Source organism: Haliaeetus leucocephalus, unplaced genomic scaffold (genome assembly GCF_000737465.1).
Source record: "Haliaeetus leucocephalus isolate CR32 unplaced genomic scaffold, Haliaeetus_leucocephalus-4.0 Scaffold840, whole genome shotgun sequence".
NCBI classification, from domain to species: domain Eukaryota; kingdom Metazoa; phylum Chordata; class Aves; order Accipitriformes; family Accipitridae; genus Haliaeetus; species Haliaeetus leucocephalus.
Genome location: NW_010973276.1, coordinates 3,440,362 through 3,456,635, shown reverse-complemented (window position 1 = coordinate 3,456,635; position 16,274 = coordinate 3,440,362). Strand labels below are relative to the sequence as shown.

At 44.7% G+C, this 16,274-nt stretch overlaps 1 protein-coding gene across 1 annotated transcript in view; it reads right to left on the bottom strand.

Moving 5' to 3' along the window:
* KDM2B (lysine (K)-specific demethylase 2B) overlaps positions 1-16,274 on the bottom strand; it is a 114,796-nt gene that overhangs the window by 10,306 nt on the left and 88,216 nt on the right. The window contains exons 11-12 of the mRNA XM_010582185.1: positions 7,566-7,790; positions 3,741-3,884 (exon numbers count right to left, since the gene is read on the bottom strand). Coding sequence (XP_010580487.1) covers positions 3,741-3,884; positions 7,566-7,790 — 369 coding nt within the window. The remainder of the gene's footprint in view (positions 1-3,740; positions 3,885-7,565; positions 7,791-16,274) is intronic.

The window sequence follows — 16,274 nt, the reverse complement described above, 5'->3', positions numbered from 1 at the left end:
CATTCACATTTAAGGGTTTAGTTATATATTCAGAAAAAAAAGCCGGGGGGGGAGAAAGATTAATTTATTACTATTGCAGACAACAAAAACATGCTTCTGTCAAGACAAATAGCTGGGCACTGGCATCAGCAGCACAGTAGCAGGAGACTGCTGCTGAAACAGGCAGGGGCAGAGATCTGCAGATTTTTCATGTTTCTGAAACATTTCCTCCTCTCCTCCCAGCTCCGTGAAAATGCACTAGCTGAGCATGAGCAAGCCCTTGGTTTTAGGGGAATTGCTTCCTCAAGTCCCTGAGCCAGACAGCAGCCATTCTAGTTTCACCATCTAGCGAGACTGATAACATGTCAGTCTCTCTCACCAAGTCTTCTGGAGTTAATAAATGAGTAAATGAAGTGGGCAGAATTTAAATACTGGTTTTATCACAACTGTGTGCCTTTGAACCTTCTTTCCCATGGTAGGTGTAAGATACTCCAGGAGCTGTTGTATACATCTCTGCCTCAGGGGAACAATTCCTGGCCCAAGCCCAAGTTGGGAACAAGTTATTTCCCGCACTGAATATAGAACAAATGCTACCGAAGGGAAAGCATTGCAGCTCCGTCCCTTCTGTGAAGTTCAAGGAACTGAACAGATGTGAGGAACTGTAAGAAAACTAATTAGACACACACAGACCTGCCACTGAATCTGTCCCAAGCCTTTCAGGCTGGGTGGGAGCCAGTTCTGAGTGTTCGCTACAAACAGCAGGTGGTTGTCTGAGCCACAGTGTGAGGCATCTTTAGAAACGTACCTGCAGCACAAGGTCAGCAATTCAGAAAGTCTAAACATAAGACTAGGCTACTGTGAAGTCTTCTTCTTAGGGAATATGGAGACCCCAGGATGCTGATCTGACATCACTGAGAGCCATGAATTCTGGCAGTGCCAAGACTGAAACAACATAGGCAGCGAGACACACCTGGGCTGAAGCCATGGGCAGCAGTGCAGCTGTGCTGGAAAAGGTCTTTGTATTTCTGCTCCTCTGACAAGACACCTGAATATTCACCTTTTCCATCAGTATCACTATATCCACCCAAGATGAAAAAGAACAGACTCCTACTGGGGAAAAGAAACCCCTTCTCTTTAAAGAAACAGCATCAGATACTGCACTCACACATACTAACCAGCATTACTAGCAATTTGAGATGTAGCAAGAAAGAAATCATCAATATTGGTTCAACTCAAACGCTCTGTAACAACGAAAGGCAGTATTCCTCCAAAAATCTCACTAGCTCCCTCTGGAAATGATGCTATGCTTGCAAAATGCTTGCCAAGATCATTTTCATAAGAACTCTTCAGCAAAACGAGCATTTGTATTGGTACTGTATTTTCAAGGAAAGAAGCATATCAGAAACCTCCCATGACACTTCTCAGTATATGGAACATGGAACATCCTGGCTGTCCTTAGCATGGTCCCAACGCAAGCACCTAACGTGCTCTGGTACCCAGGGCTCCCCCAGCAAGAGGCACCCACAGAAGCCCCTCAAGGCTCCGAGTGTGTCAGAGCACAGATGCACCTCAGCTACCCTTAATCTCCTCACAGAGGTCATCCTCTGACACCTTTTTTGTGGAGAAAACCCACCACAAACATGTACAGCCAAATCAAGAAGCTGGAAGAGGATGGACTTCAAACCAGGAACAACCTGCCCTGGAGTACAAATTAGCCACTGCACGTGCTAAACTACTCCACAAGCTTTAGAGATGTGTCTTGGCGAGAATTCACTCCACATGGGAGTAAGTCAGGAAAGGACACTCCCTTCACTGATCCAGTTTATATCAGTGTCCCCCAAAAGTACATTTGCCAAACATTTAATTGGAGATGACCAACAGTTCACATGGACTACTGCCTGTTTACCAAGTAGGACAGGAAGGGACTTTTTCTTGGTGGACAGCTGAAGCAGCTGCCCTGGGGCTGCGTCTGCATTCAAAGGTACTTCCCACAAGGACTACTTATGGGCTCCATCATCTGGGCTTAAGCCCATGTCAAGGGCTTGAGCAAGATGTAAACATGGCAACACATTTTTGTCTCGCAGATGATCACGGAACCTGGGAATAAAGAGCAAGGAGGGATCCAAAGAAGAGGCTCCATTTTCCTTTTGCTGTTCCACTGTGCATAGTCTCATCTCGCCTTCCAAGATGATTCCGAAATCCTACCAGTGCCCTTTTGTCTCATTAAATAAACAGTACCAGTTACCCCACCGTTTCAGCTCAACAGAAGCATTGAGAAATAAAAATACAAGACACACAAGGCACACTGTAAATCTCCTACTGCTTAATTTTCAGAAACACCCAAAGCAATATTGTTCCTATTACCAAAACAGCACTCAGAACACCACACATGCATAAAAGAACAAAGAGCACTTGCTTGATTTCACAAATCTGACCCACATCCTGTGCAACTAGTCCCAAATGTGGTACAGGGAGAGGAAACCATGCTTGAACTGCCACTAGACAACAATCATGTTCTCTGAACTTAGCCATGAAGCGTCACTGACACTGCAAAGCGAGACATGGGAGAGCGCAGGGCACTTTCAGGAAGGACTGGAATAGCAAACCAGCAGCTACAAGCCAAAACTGAGGTACCTCTGAAAATGAGCAGCTCCTTCCCTTGGTTCATCAGCCCCTGAAGCCTTGTTTTAAGCAGAGCCAAGCAAGCAAAGCTCCCTTTCAGAGCCCATCTGTGGCAGGAGCTGTGAGCACCAATTTCATGAATCAGGCAGACAGCTACAGTTCTGGTTTGCCAGCTACCTACTTTCTGCTCTAATAAACGACACGCACATAGCTTGGTGCAATACTATGTACTGGGCAAGAAAAATAACAGGCCAGGAGAGCATCAGCCTGGGCCTGCATGAGGAACAAACCTCTCCTCCCAGAAATCCCAGAAGGGCCAAAAGCTGCCTTCTGGGGCATGGTATGTCAGAATACATTTGCTTTGGCAATTTGCTTTAACCATAAACAAATCAGCAACAGGAAATGGCTGATCAGCTGAAACAAACCAGCTCTGGAGAAAGGAGGCTTCTAAATGCTAATACACAAAGATATGCCCAAAATGACACTTTTGTTACCGGCAAAGAATACAGCTGCTCACAGGACTCAAGTCAGCCAAGGGTGAGCACTCCTGCAGCTTGAAACTTGCTCAGTTTGTTCTCTAGAGCTGCAGTTTTCCTACTGCAACATTTGCTCAACACCTTTAAAGCCAGCTGCCACCGAAAGGCACATCTGTGCCTGGACAAACACAAACTGCAAACTACTCATTTGTACTTCGTGGGACACAGGAAGGAGCTACCGATACAAGGATTGTGACTAACTCATCCTAAAGTACAGGCAGATTTCCCTGTCCTCTTGAGCTTCCCATACCAACTGAAACTCCTCACTTCCTTAAACAAGAGGCAAAAAAGAAAGAAAAACAAAACAAAACAAACAAACAAAAAAAAATCCCACAAGACATTTGCATGCACACACATTTCAGAGGCTGTCCAAAGCAAGAGTCTCTGCTTACAGGGCATGCTGTTACATCAAAGCATCCCCGCCTGCCAGTCAGGGCTGCGTGTGCCATGGCTATCACCCTGCTTCTCACACCAACTCTTTGCTCACTTAAGTTTCCAAAGATGAAAATGTGAAAGCTTTCCAATTTCTGTGCACTACTTTTACATTAAGGTGGTAACTAATCCAGTTTTTGTTTCCAACATGTATCAAATCGTTGTACTCACCTTAAGGCATCCTGGGTGTATGATTTCATTACAAATGGAGCATTCCATTAGCATGAGATTAAACTTGCTCTCCTCCTCTTCCACAGTGTCCTCTTTCCCAGCTTCTCCACACACCAGACACACAGCAGTATGAGGCAACACCGGCTGTTTACACAAATCAGAAAGAAGTCTTGATCAGGACACAGAAGACATAATGGAAACAGAAGGACTCAATGTGCATTTACAGTATCCTCATTTCAAAGAGGAGATAAATAAGGATTAATTGTGAAAAACTGCTGAAGGCTGCAGCCCAGCAGAGCAACGAAAGCAAGAAAAACTGGTAACAATCGGGGCTGGGTACTTGGATCAAGCATCACAGGACGTTTCATGGAGTGAAAGTGCCCTCCCTGTAGCAACATGGATTCACGGGGCACCCCAGGGATGGATGAAAATGCTTTTTTGTGGGTCCCTTGAATCTGTGAGCTGACACAAACATTGGCATGCAAGTCACTTCACTAGTGTACAAAGGGAGGGAAAAGAAGCAACCTAGAACATCACTATTCACATCCATCAAGCTTCACAATCTGACTAGCAATTTGGCAGCTCCTCTATTTTACAAGCAGGGCAGACAGATGTTATGGGACCCAATCCAGGTCTCACAGCAAGCCCACAACAGAACCAAGAACAGACCTTTTCCTGACTGACAGTCTATTATCTAGGGCCCTGCTCCCAACCTGAGCATTGCAAAAAGCACTGCACAGACACTTAAAAAGAGAATTCCTCCTTGCAAGTGTCACAAGTGAGAACCGCACTGATTTTTTTTCTGTCTTTTGCTCAGGCAGAAAGGGAACTGCAGCACCTCACATATCTGTCACCCATGTCAAAGCACTGAATGCCAGTCTAATTAAAAAGCCACCTTTGTGCTAATCAGGAACAAACTTCTGGTTTGCAGCAATAAAGCATAAGCCTCATTACAAGAAAGAAAAGGAAGATCCTCATAAGAACCTGGCCATAATGTGCAATGCAATCGATTAGGTTGAAAGTGCTTAAATATTAAGCAGCCAGAGGCAGAGTTGTGGCTTTTCACAGCAAGGATGTCTTAGAGATTTTATTCACTGTATCTACAAGTGGATACTTGCACACCAAACCAAATCTACACAGCAACAGTGCATCCTTCGGCAAGTTTCAGATAGGAAAAAAAACTAGCTATAGTAAGCCATTACAGAGTACAGTGTGCTGCCCCACACACCAACATCTGATACATTAGCTACAGCAACACTTTCCTGCTTTCTCATGCCAGTACTTACCCACACTCCATTTTAAAAGCATTTTGCAAATGCTATCTAATTCCCACCCTTCCTCCAAGCACAAAATAGAAATCCCCAGGATCCCATTCCACCAGCAGGTAAACCAGAGAAAAGCTAAGTTGTCCAGAGCTATAAGAGGTCTGTCCACTTGTTTTGTCTGATCTCCCACACAACAAGTATTTATATCCACACACAAGAACAAACACCCCAGGAGCAGTACAATTTTTCTTGCTGGGAGCAAGGGTATCTAGGGAATCTCCTCTGTGCCCCAACTAGCTCTGTCCCACTGACAGGCTAGAACAGCAGTCATGCTGTCACAACTTGTCCTCCCAGCACAGACCCCCACACTCCCTTCAGACCTATTCAATGCAGCATAAAGTGTCCCAGGCACTCCCGTTTCCTTTCTTGATTGAACTAGTGATGCAGAGGAGTTTCCTGTTCTCCACATGGCAGTACAGGCTCTCTTAAGGCTTCTGAGTTTAATGAAAGTCTGCATCTAGTTAATATTGTCAATGTTATTAACCAGAGGAAAGCACAATTTCAGAACTGTAGGGATCATTACTTCCACAGAGCCTTGCTTTGGTGTTTTGGACTTTTTTTGGCTGGAAGCTGTCGGATAGGTACCACAATATATTACTACTGCAATTGTTAGAGAGCATAATGAACAAGAGTAAAGACAATAGAACTGCTTATAGAAATGTAAAGCACCCTTAAAATTTACAAGAGTTCAACTTTCTAATTTTCTATGCTTTGGCTGCTCTTAAGAAAGTCTTTCATACTTCCCCTGCTATTTACACCAATGGGAACCTAAAAAGGGCAAAGACGTCTTCTTGAGTGCATGCGAGGGTGGGACAAAGAATCAGAACACATCAGCTACCAAGTCCTGTGCACTAACCACAGCTTCTGGAAACAAAACTGCAGACACCCAAGAAGAAAAATACTTCTTCATTAGAAGACAGGGGATGAGAGGATGACTACACTCAGCCAGAAGAGAACCCAGTTCATCTCCAAAAGGCTCAGCCTGTGTTATCAAGAGTGAAACAGCTTACTATGAAAGCTTCCTTCACCAGTCAGGACAAGAAAGAACACTGCAGCCCTAATTTAATCCCTCCACTAAAAAGGCAGCACCATTTCACTATTTATTCCCCCTGGGGAATAATAAATTCTTCATCCACGCTGTTCCAATTCATGCCACACTCCAGGAAATCAAGTGTTCAAAGAAAAGACACTTGAGCTGCAAAAGCACTCTGCAGAAAGGTAGATATTCTATGTACTTTACTGAAAGATCCAGCAGAGCTGAATCCAATCCTCTATGTCAAGAACAGTGCATGGCTTGGAACAGGACACAGAGCAACTACTGGAAACCTTAAGTGCTTATCAGTGTTTTATCAGTATCAGACCAAGTCACTTAATGCCTCCACTTCAGTTTCCTCATCAGAATTAAAGAAAAAAAACAACCCTAAGTGAAAGGAACTGTAACAAGAGTTAAGAGAGAAATCAGTATAGATGGGGTGATATTTCAGTTATGAATAAACAACATTCCTTTCCTTAAAAAAAAAAAAGAAAAACAAGAAACCAAAAAACACACACCACACACACCCCCCAGAAAACCAAACCCTTAACAGCAGCATAAACAAGACGTTCCAAAAAATTAAGATAAAAGCTAAAGCTAATTTTTACCCTTGAATGGGGGCACTGCAGACATGAGACCTGAGGAGAAGCTCCACAACAGTCAGTATGAAAGCAATGGATTCAAAAGCTCCTTGGACAACTTAGCAGAAGATTAATCTGTCCATATTTGTTAAATACAAAGCTATCACTTATGACTCAAGAAGCTTCTAAGCAATGTACCAGAGGAGCCCAGGAAACTGTCTTTCACTGCCTGCTCGTCCTGTTTTGATGCTCATCCCCTGACAGCCATTTCCAGTCCCTGAGGAAGACAAGACCCTAGCTTGATGGCTTGTTGGCTCATCTGGATCAGACTTCCTGCTATATGCCTAAGTAACAGCAAACAAATTGAAATTCAGATCTCAAGTAGCCTGTGGCTGCGGTCACCAACGCCAAAAATCTTGGAGGATGCCAATCAAAGATTTCTCCACATCTTAACTTGGTTAAGTAGTTAAGACAGTAACGATAGTTGCAAGGCAGTTTTTCTCAAGAAATTCAGAGATCCAAACCAAACAGGCCTCTTCTCCCTTTGAATGAGAACTTCCCACTCTTCCCCTTCTCCCCCAAATCCCAGAATGTCAGTGTGATTTGAGTGCCAATTTCTGGTGTACTGATAATCTCCACTTCTATATTGCTGAGAATGAAAGCTGTACTATTAAGTTTTAGTAGCATTCTGGTTTAAGATTTGGGGAGGATGAAAAGCAATGGGAAGAAGAGATCTGAACTGGGAGGGGAGGGATTACGCTGTTTTGTCTGATGCACTTTAGAGCCTACTCATCAGAGAAGAGCTCTCAGATCCACACCTTGTCACCAGGAGACACAGATATAGGAAAGAAATCTCCGAACAAGCTGTAGCAACAAGTACACTTACTGCGATACACTGCCTCATAATGCAGGACTGTTTCATCCTGCCAGGTCCCCCAAATTTCTTCATGTCTTTGCAGAAGTGACACTCGCCGCACTCTGTCCGCAGACACGCTTCGCACTTGCGGCATCGCGTCCTCCTCCGACGTGCTCCAGCGGTTGTCCGATTAGCTGCAAGCTTCACCGCAGAAGCAGTGCCCAGTTTCCCTTTGGGCCGTCCGACTGCCCTGTTCTGAAAGAGCCAGACACACAAGGTTAATCGCACATCCCGCTTACCGTCTAAACTACAGACCTTCCTTGAACAGGAGTTGTATACATCTTAGATGTAAAACTGACAGATGTATCGGAATTATACACAGATGGGTAATACTCAGCAGATGCATACAATCACTCTTGTAGCTAAAGGGGTTCCATTACCTTTTCAAGAAAAGATACATTGTAAAAAGACAAAGAAACCAAGGTATAAATGAGAGATCCCAAACCTATAGCAAGCCTACTTCAACAGGAGGGCAGGGAGAATCAATTTACACACAGCTCAATGCAGGACCAAGTCCCAAGTGACATGCTTGGCTTAGGTCAAGAGATGATCTGCGCTATTGCTGAGCTCTGGGCTAGGGAGCTCTTAGGACTGTGCTCAGGTTAAGCCAGAAGGTCTACTTTCCTCCGCTGGAAGTGGAAGGATCCAAAGAGGCAGCAAAAGTAATTTTGAGGTTAGGTAGGTACAGCAGCGAAACACTCAGCAACAATGGCTCAAGCCACAGCAATCTCCCTAAAAAAACCCAGGAGAGTATGAACCAAGTGATGCCAAGTGATAAAATAGGAAATATAACACAAATACTACAAAACACTTCCAAAGTAGCTCTCCTCATATCCAATACTAGTAAGTGGTCAAAAATAGTACACTAACTGATGCTATGCAAAGGCTAAAAAGGGCATCCCAGGTCTAGATTTCAATGACCTTTAAGCCAGAAGCTAAAGGAGCGTGAAAAGATTTTAAATAATTAGGTTAACTGCAACATATTCACTCTGGGTATCTAAATTTCATGTTCTCATCAGAAACTCCCTGTTATACACAAGAACTTAACAGCTCAAGCCAAACATCGCTAAATACCATGTTAATTGTATGGGGCTAATTACACAAGAATTGGCTTGGCTCACTCTTAACCACTGACAGCTTTCTCCATAAAAATGATAATAATAGGACTGCAAAGTTCATCCGGTTTAGCATTTATACAATTTTTCCACCTTCTGCACACCTCAGCATATGACCAGCAGACCAGCCAGTTTCACTTTCTGTTCCTGCTGAATTCTGGGCAATCACCAAGGCAGGGGCAGGTTGGCTATAAAAAGTCATGCAGAACTTCCACTGCAGTTTTTTAAAAGGGTATGGAAACGTTCTACTCAGTACTACAAAAGCCTCCCTAAGTGTCCTACTATACAACACTGAAGAAAAGCCACTTTGCTGAGTATCTGATCTTCCTCCCAGCTGACTTAGCAAAGCTCCAGTGACTTTCTCCAAGATGCAGAACGCTGATATTTTAACAGTCTCCATCCCACAAACCTTGACGCTGGGACAGCAGAGAAGCCACGAGCTAGACCTCTTAGCTTTACTCTTCCACAGACCTATTATTGTAACTGAGGTGGGAGAAAACATTGCTTAGTTGATGAGGTTACACAGATTTCAGCAAGTTTTTAGTTATGCTCCTCCAGAACAGTTTTTGTTCTGCTTGCAGGTTGAATCACACTGTGCTGTGTGAACACAGACAAGCATAGCATCCTTCCCATCAGCAACCATACCAGACACCAGGATTTCAGATCAATTTCAGACACTCTAAAGAATAAATATTTACCTTTTAGACCAACTTTTCAGCCTCTCAAGGATAAAGTCAGCTCTGGGAGGACTGGCTTAGAGACAACCTAGATAAGAGATAATTTCCTTCTTCAGCATGAATCACTCCTCCATTCTCTCTATGAGAGGCTCTTTCCACTAGCAAGCAAAGCGAGACATGCAAACCAAAGGCTAAACAGCAGCACGAACAAGTTAAACCAAAGTACATACAACCACCTGGGCAGTTCCCCTCTGCCAACAGCACATGGAAGATTCTGCGTGAGCAGCTGATTCCTTCCCACTAGGTTTGAACATGATTAAGTTTTTTAAGAAGGCAAACAACAGTTCTGACACCATCAGAATTGTCTTTTTAAAATGCAATCTCTTTCAAGGAAAAATCAAACTCGGTACTTTTCCAGCTGAAAGACAGCTCCTGATTCTGCCACAGTAATACGAGCCAAGTCCTAATTCTGAGAACAGCATCTTAAGCGCCAGGACACTGCAAAGATGCAAGCAGTAAAAAGGCATTGCTTGAACACAGAATTTGAGAATCCTGGGGCGGGGGGGCCGGAGGGGGGGAAGGCAGGAAGGTGAAGGTACAAGAACAAGTCTCAAGCCAGACCCTTCCACATAACTCAGATTTCCTTACAAATCATCACCACACAGCAGACGGTAGAGGTGCAGACCTCTGATCTGACTGTATGTAACATTTTTTACCTACCAGACCTCTTCACTGCTCATTAGGAAATTCAAGCAATTGTACTAGCTGCGTTTGTACTAATTTACCAACTCACCAATCCTCAATCCAAGCCACGTTTTCACTCCAGGATGTCGCAGCCAGCAAGGCTAGAGAGGCCTTACAGGAATTCCCACTAGTATCTAGTTTCAAGGGGCTCCAAAGTGGTCGCTTAAAAACCTCCACAGAAGAAAATCTGGCCTGTGGGTTGCTATCCCAGAAAGGGGCTGGGATTCAAGGGGGTAGAAGGAGCCTCCAACATGACTTGGGGTTTATTTAGCACATGGCAGACAGCCAGGTAAATTCCAGGTCAATGTTAGTGAAGAGATGCTGCAGGATTTCCAGCTCAGACTGCAGTTTTATAATGTACAAGCCCTGTTAGCAAAACTAGGTAAAGATTTCCTTCCCAGCTCCTGTTCCCATCTCTGTACTGCAATTTGCCACCTTCCTAGCACAACTCTGTGGAGCTGTCTTGCAAATAATAAGCAAGTGGTAGGGGATGGCATTCCTTAACCCGGGTTTACCACGGTGGCCAGCAAACAGCAGCTCCACAGCCTCAAGTTTAGGACTGGGTGACACACTAAGCCCTAAACTAGGTTCTGGACCAATGTAGTCTCCCACCTGTGTAGCATATCCTATCATATCCTTCCCCCAAGGAGATGAGCTGAGACCCTCAAGCACAGCTTGTGCCTGCCGACTCTGTAGTCACCAGCAGCCACCTCTCAGAACTGTCAAGAAAAGAAAGATTATACCAAACTTGAAGAGATTTTTTTTCTTAAATCTTACAACAACCACCAGGGAGTTGAAACAGAGCCTGCCTGAAATACTATCACAAGCAATCCCCTATGTTCTCCAGCACCTCCACAGAAACTGTGCCCATAATTCTCTGGCCACAGGAACAATCTTCAAAAGAGGGGCAGAAGGATGCTGAAGTGATGACAACCACTCTCCCAAGCTCCTAACAAAGGCTGTGCAAGCACCTTCTGAAATGTATTAGGATTAATATGCTAAATACCTACCTCTATTACACTGAAACCTAGAAAGCTGGTGGACTTGCACTACCCTCTAAAACAAGACATGTTAACAGGACATCCTGCTAGGTTTTTTTTCTTTTGTGTTGTTTTGGTTTGTTTTTATTTTGCCCCCCCCCCATGCAACACACAAAACTACTCCTGCCCCTGAAGCAGACACAGCATGGCCTCTACAGCACCTGGGTACTAGGAGTAAACTTAGGGGATCAAATGTAATACACTATGAACTACAAAGCTATTTACAAATCATGAATTTGGGATCACCCTCCCATGCCACAATGGTTCAACATGCCCACTCCTCAGACAGAAAAGGGGACAAATTTGCAAAGTGATTTTCAGAAGTGCTGAGCTCCTACAAATCCCACGTGGAGAACACTTAGGGGACTGGGTGGGGTGGTCATCAGCAATTCAAGTCTCTCAACAGGGCTGTGTAGATCTGGGATTAAGCCCAGGTATGACACGTCTGACTCTAAACAAAACCCTAGGAAACGCTGGAACATTAGTTTATCTATGCTATGGACAAACGTTTGGCTGCTGGGAAGTTTTCACTGCCTGCTTACAGGTACCTTAACACACTTCCACCCGTATGTCATTTCCATGCTCGGCAGTCACGGAAAAGCCACCCACCATCACCAGGGTCAGAAGCAGCAGAGGCACTAAGGGCCTCTGCCCTGAGCACAACTCTTACTACAAGAGAAACACAACTTTGATGTTTACAGCAACAGATTTCTAACCTTCACAGTTGTAAAGAATAAGTCAAAAGACCTCAGGTAAACAAAAATACCAAGAGCATCAAGCTTTTGGAGAGAGCACTTCAAGAGCTATTAGCTGTTAAATGCATCATTAAGTAGGTGCTGATGTTCCCCAACTGCTATCCCAACAACAACCAGGCTCTGTTGAAGTTGTCAACAGGCAACTTCACATACAAACTCCTCTGCTCTGGAGAGGAAGATCAGCTGACTGGGTGACTAAGTCCTGGAGGAAGGAGGTACTGGCCTTAAAGCAAGGACAACAAAACCTGTAGCCTAGAAACAAGCTCTTCTGCAAGTGGCCTTTACCCGGGCACGGGTCTTGTTCCATCACTCAGCTTCAGTGACTGGCCTAACGGCTGCCAGTGACACCATACTGTTATTTCAGACTCAACATCTCCAAGAAAAATCCAGGGACACGCGCGGTGCCCTTCTGAAGGGCTTATCACATGGCCAGCTCAGTGAGACCCTGAAGCACTTCACTTCCTAACCAAGTACAATCTGAACAGCTTATGTATCCACTGAGCAAATCTCTTCAAGACAAGACATCTTACACACATAGTGTTCATTGCTTCAAGATGCTGTGCCACATAAATATATCCCTTCCATTTGCAAGACAGGGGTGATTTCCTTCTGTAACATGTGGACAGATTCTTATTATTCTGATTTGCTGTAGTCTGACTGACTCCACGCAACCATATTGGCACCAAAAGAAAGATGAGGACCCAGAACTTCCCGGGTGCCAGTCCTGCACTTAGACCTTTATATGGCACCACATCCCAATAAAATTGTTTTAACAGAATTAGAACAGACAAATTTCATTACCAGTTGTTTCTTTATAACATCTGATAAACAAACACTAGGGAAAAAAAAAAAAAGCCACACACGTCAAGCCACAGTTCATAACTGTTGTCAGCTAAAACACCATCCTCAACATGCTGGGTCACGTGCTGATACTGGGCACTGGGGAGTCCCACAGCAAAGGCTTCTGGTCCATTATTTCCTTGCCTCTTCCTGTAGCACCAGAGGTGGGCAGACACAGAGGTGCATTTTTCAATTTAATCAGTGTGGAAGTTCTGGAGGACAAGGCTCTCTGCTTGCTGTCCAAGGCCAGCAAGCAGCACTGTCCACTAGTGCTCCAGTGACATGTCCCTCTCCTAGCTTCCTAGGCATGTAGTTTTGGCCTTCCTGCTAAGAAAACCAGTCAAATTGACAACTACCAGCAGTGGTGTAGACCAGCAACACACATATCAATGCACTGGACTGAAGATCCACCAAATTCATTTTACCAGAGGTCTCCGAAACAGACCCTGTCATTAACTCTACATTAACCGTGAAATACGGGCACTGGCATTAAACTGCCTGGCAGGCTGACAGCCTGTTACACGCACACTGTCTTGCACTAGAAAATCACAACCAAGTCAACAGTTCTTCAGCATTAAACCCTTACATCTCTTCAACAATTAACAGGAACCCTTGTCAAAGGAAGAACGTAAAAGGAAGGAAGAAAGGACAGCATGATGTGACTACAGGAATTCAGCGGGGACAAGGAAGAAGCTAGTTTAAGACAGCAAAAATCACACTGATGCCAATAACCATCCTTAAAAGCTGTATTAACTGAAGAGCACAAGCCAACACCACAGATCTAACACGTCTGACTAAAGCATATCTGCCCAAAAGTCCACACATGCAAACTCCAGGAGAGTTGTTTTCCTCTAGCAGTGACGGTTTACAAGAGTCGCATCACCCATCATCAGCATACACTCCTGCTGGGGTGGAGGTGTCCTGCAAGACAAGTCCAAGGTCCTCCATTAAGCAAGCAGCATCAGAGGGAAAGGGAAGGTGGTGGAAATTTTTCAAGCCCAGCCATCCCCAAACAGGATTAATCCTCTCCACATGTCCACTGCCACCATCTCCTCCAATTCATACCTACGAACTTTCTTGTCCTCTCCTGCAAAAAGCAATGTAGCTCCTAGTGACCACTGCCAGGTGACCACACAGAGCTCCACTATGGAATAAACAGATCAATTTCCCACAAGTAAATATAGAAAAGTTTATACCTCACAGGTTGGTCTGGGCATTAGTGACACTCCAGCAGCTTTTCTGCCAACATAGCTATGTTGTTTAGAGTGTGATAAAACTGTCACGTCAGTGCCAATGCAAGTGCCCTCGCTTATTTTCCTCTAGTGGTGAGGAGGTAGAAGTTAGGCCTGGAGGGTGGAATAAGATACATTGGCAAAAATATGCTTTTGTAGATAAGCTGTATCCAAAGTAGGAGCTCTTAAAAAGAAAGACACCAGTAAGTTATACAGACTTGGGGCACCTTGTGCAAATGTAGCTTTTCTTCTTACCACTACTTCAGGACAAATCCCCCTACCCCCACCCAGGAGCATTTTTCTCAGTCTGTTTACACATGCTGAAGTTAAATGTCACAGTCAGAAATCGAACTTCTTCCTACCCGGAGCAACCCAGCAAGGCTGGTGGGCTGCAGCAGGGTGCTGTCCTCCCCACAGCCAGCACCAGGCAGGACACATGCCCCGGCACCCACACACTTCCAAGCCCCCAGTGCCGACTGCAACTACTGCTAGTGCAGTAGTAAATCCTATCTGCTCTCCTGCTGGGAAACCTGACAGTCTTTCTGCCGCTTTAGTTTAGATATAGACTAGGGAAAGAGGAACGCAAGTCAGAAGAAAGTCAGAATAACAAAAACTGCAGCTCCTACCCAAGCACTGATGTTGTGCTGTTCAGCTCCACCTGTAGAGCTCAAGCCTTTCACCTGTTACATACCAGGGACTACTGCAGCAGAAAAAGCTACATGATACTTATTTGACAAGTCCTGTGTAGAAAAATACAGTAACTGCACAAGCTAAAGCAGGCTTGTATGAAAATACAGTTGGATCCACGCGAGGCATTTTACCACTGGAACAGTTTTGAACAAAAACACTCCACAGGTCTTTGCCACATAGGTCACAGCGCTGTAATTTAGGATCGGACCAAGCCTTTTAAGAAATCCCACAGGAAGGATCTCCGCTTTCTTGCACTAAATTTTGTTTTAAACTATTAAGACATAAAAACTCTATCAAGCCTCAGGTTTTGGAAGAGCTGAAGAATCTCAGAACATAACCAATCAACTTTTCAAATTCATCCAGCAAGAACCAGCACCTCCAGCAGTGATTTCACAGCTGGTACAATGCAGCTGAGACCAATCTGCTCTCCCAACAATTACCTCTTTTTAAAAAGAATACAGTAATCACACCAAGACATAGACACAAGTGGAAAAGGCCTGGCATGGGACAAAGTTTAAGAAAAGGAAGGGAGCTGGGACATTTTAACTACCAGGTCTGGGAGCTGAGCAGTGAATTGAGCAGCAGCGCAGGCCTGCACATTCACACAATCTCCAGAATTAAGTAAAGGCTTAATAAAAGTTACTCATCTAAGACCCGACTCAGGTTCTTGGACTGACACTACACCAGGCCAGTGCAGCACATGAACATCTCTCTTAAGGTTTCTGCACCAGATCCACCATGCCTGGGGAACACCCAAGGCACACCACCGCCACCAGCCCAAACTCTTTGTCGGCCCTGCTTTCTTGGTACAATTATGAAGCAAAACATAGTAAAGTTATTAGAAACGAGATGGGGTTTGGAGGACAGACCCTACACCCAGCCTATGTAGAAACTTGTCTCTCAAAGCAAATTATTAGGCTATTTTAAAGGGAAAACACCTTGAGTTCAGAACAAAACTATCAAGTTTATGTTTAAATTGCATACACAGGTCTAATTCTATTCCTGGTGCATTTTTAATTGCTTAGGCAGTTCTTAAGAGAGCAAGATACGCAATCTAGAACATATGTTCTGGATTATTTTTCACAGATTACTTCATAAATTTAAAAAGTTTATTCTCCCTCCACCACAGGAAAAACAGCACAAAACAACACAAAAAAAACAAAAGCCCACCCTTCGGAGAATAAACCCTGGAAGCATTAATAAAAGTTCTCTTTCCATTTCAGCACACATCCTTCTCTTTATTCCACATCCCTCGTCCCTGGGAATGGAAAGGAGGTTTTGGCTATAAATCAAACTAAGACAAGGTAGCCAGGCTCAGCATCAGACTCCCTCCTGAAGTCCTGCAGCCCTCTCAGCTATTTGAGGAATCTTATTAGAAGGAGGGGGAAAAAAAAAAATTAAAAAATCGCGATTCTGGAAAACGACAGGGAAACCCCCCCGAGAGGAACAATCACGCACTCCGAGCCCCTTCGCCTCCGAAGCGGCGCGGGGCCCTCGGAGGTGCCGAACTCCCGGTACCCCCCCGGGCGCCCACGGCGGGCGAGGCCGTGCGCCCCGGGCCGGCCCCCGGGCGGGAGGCTCCCGCG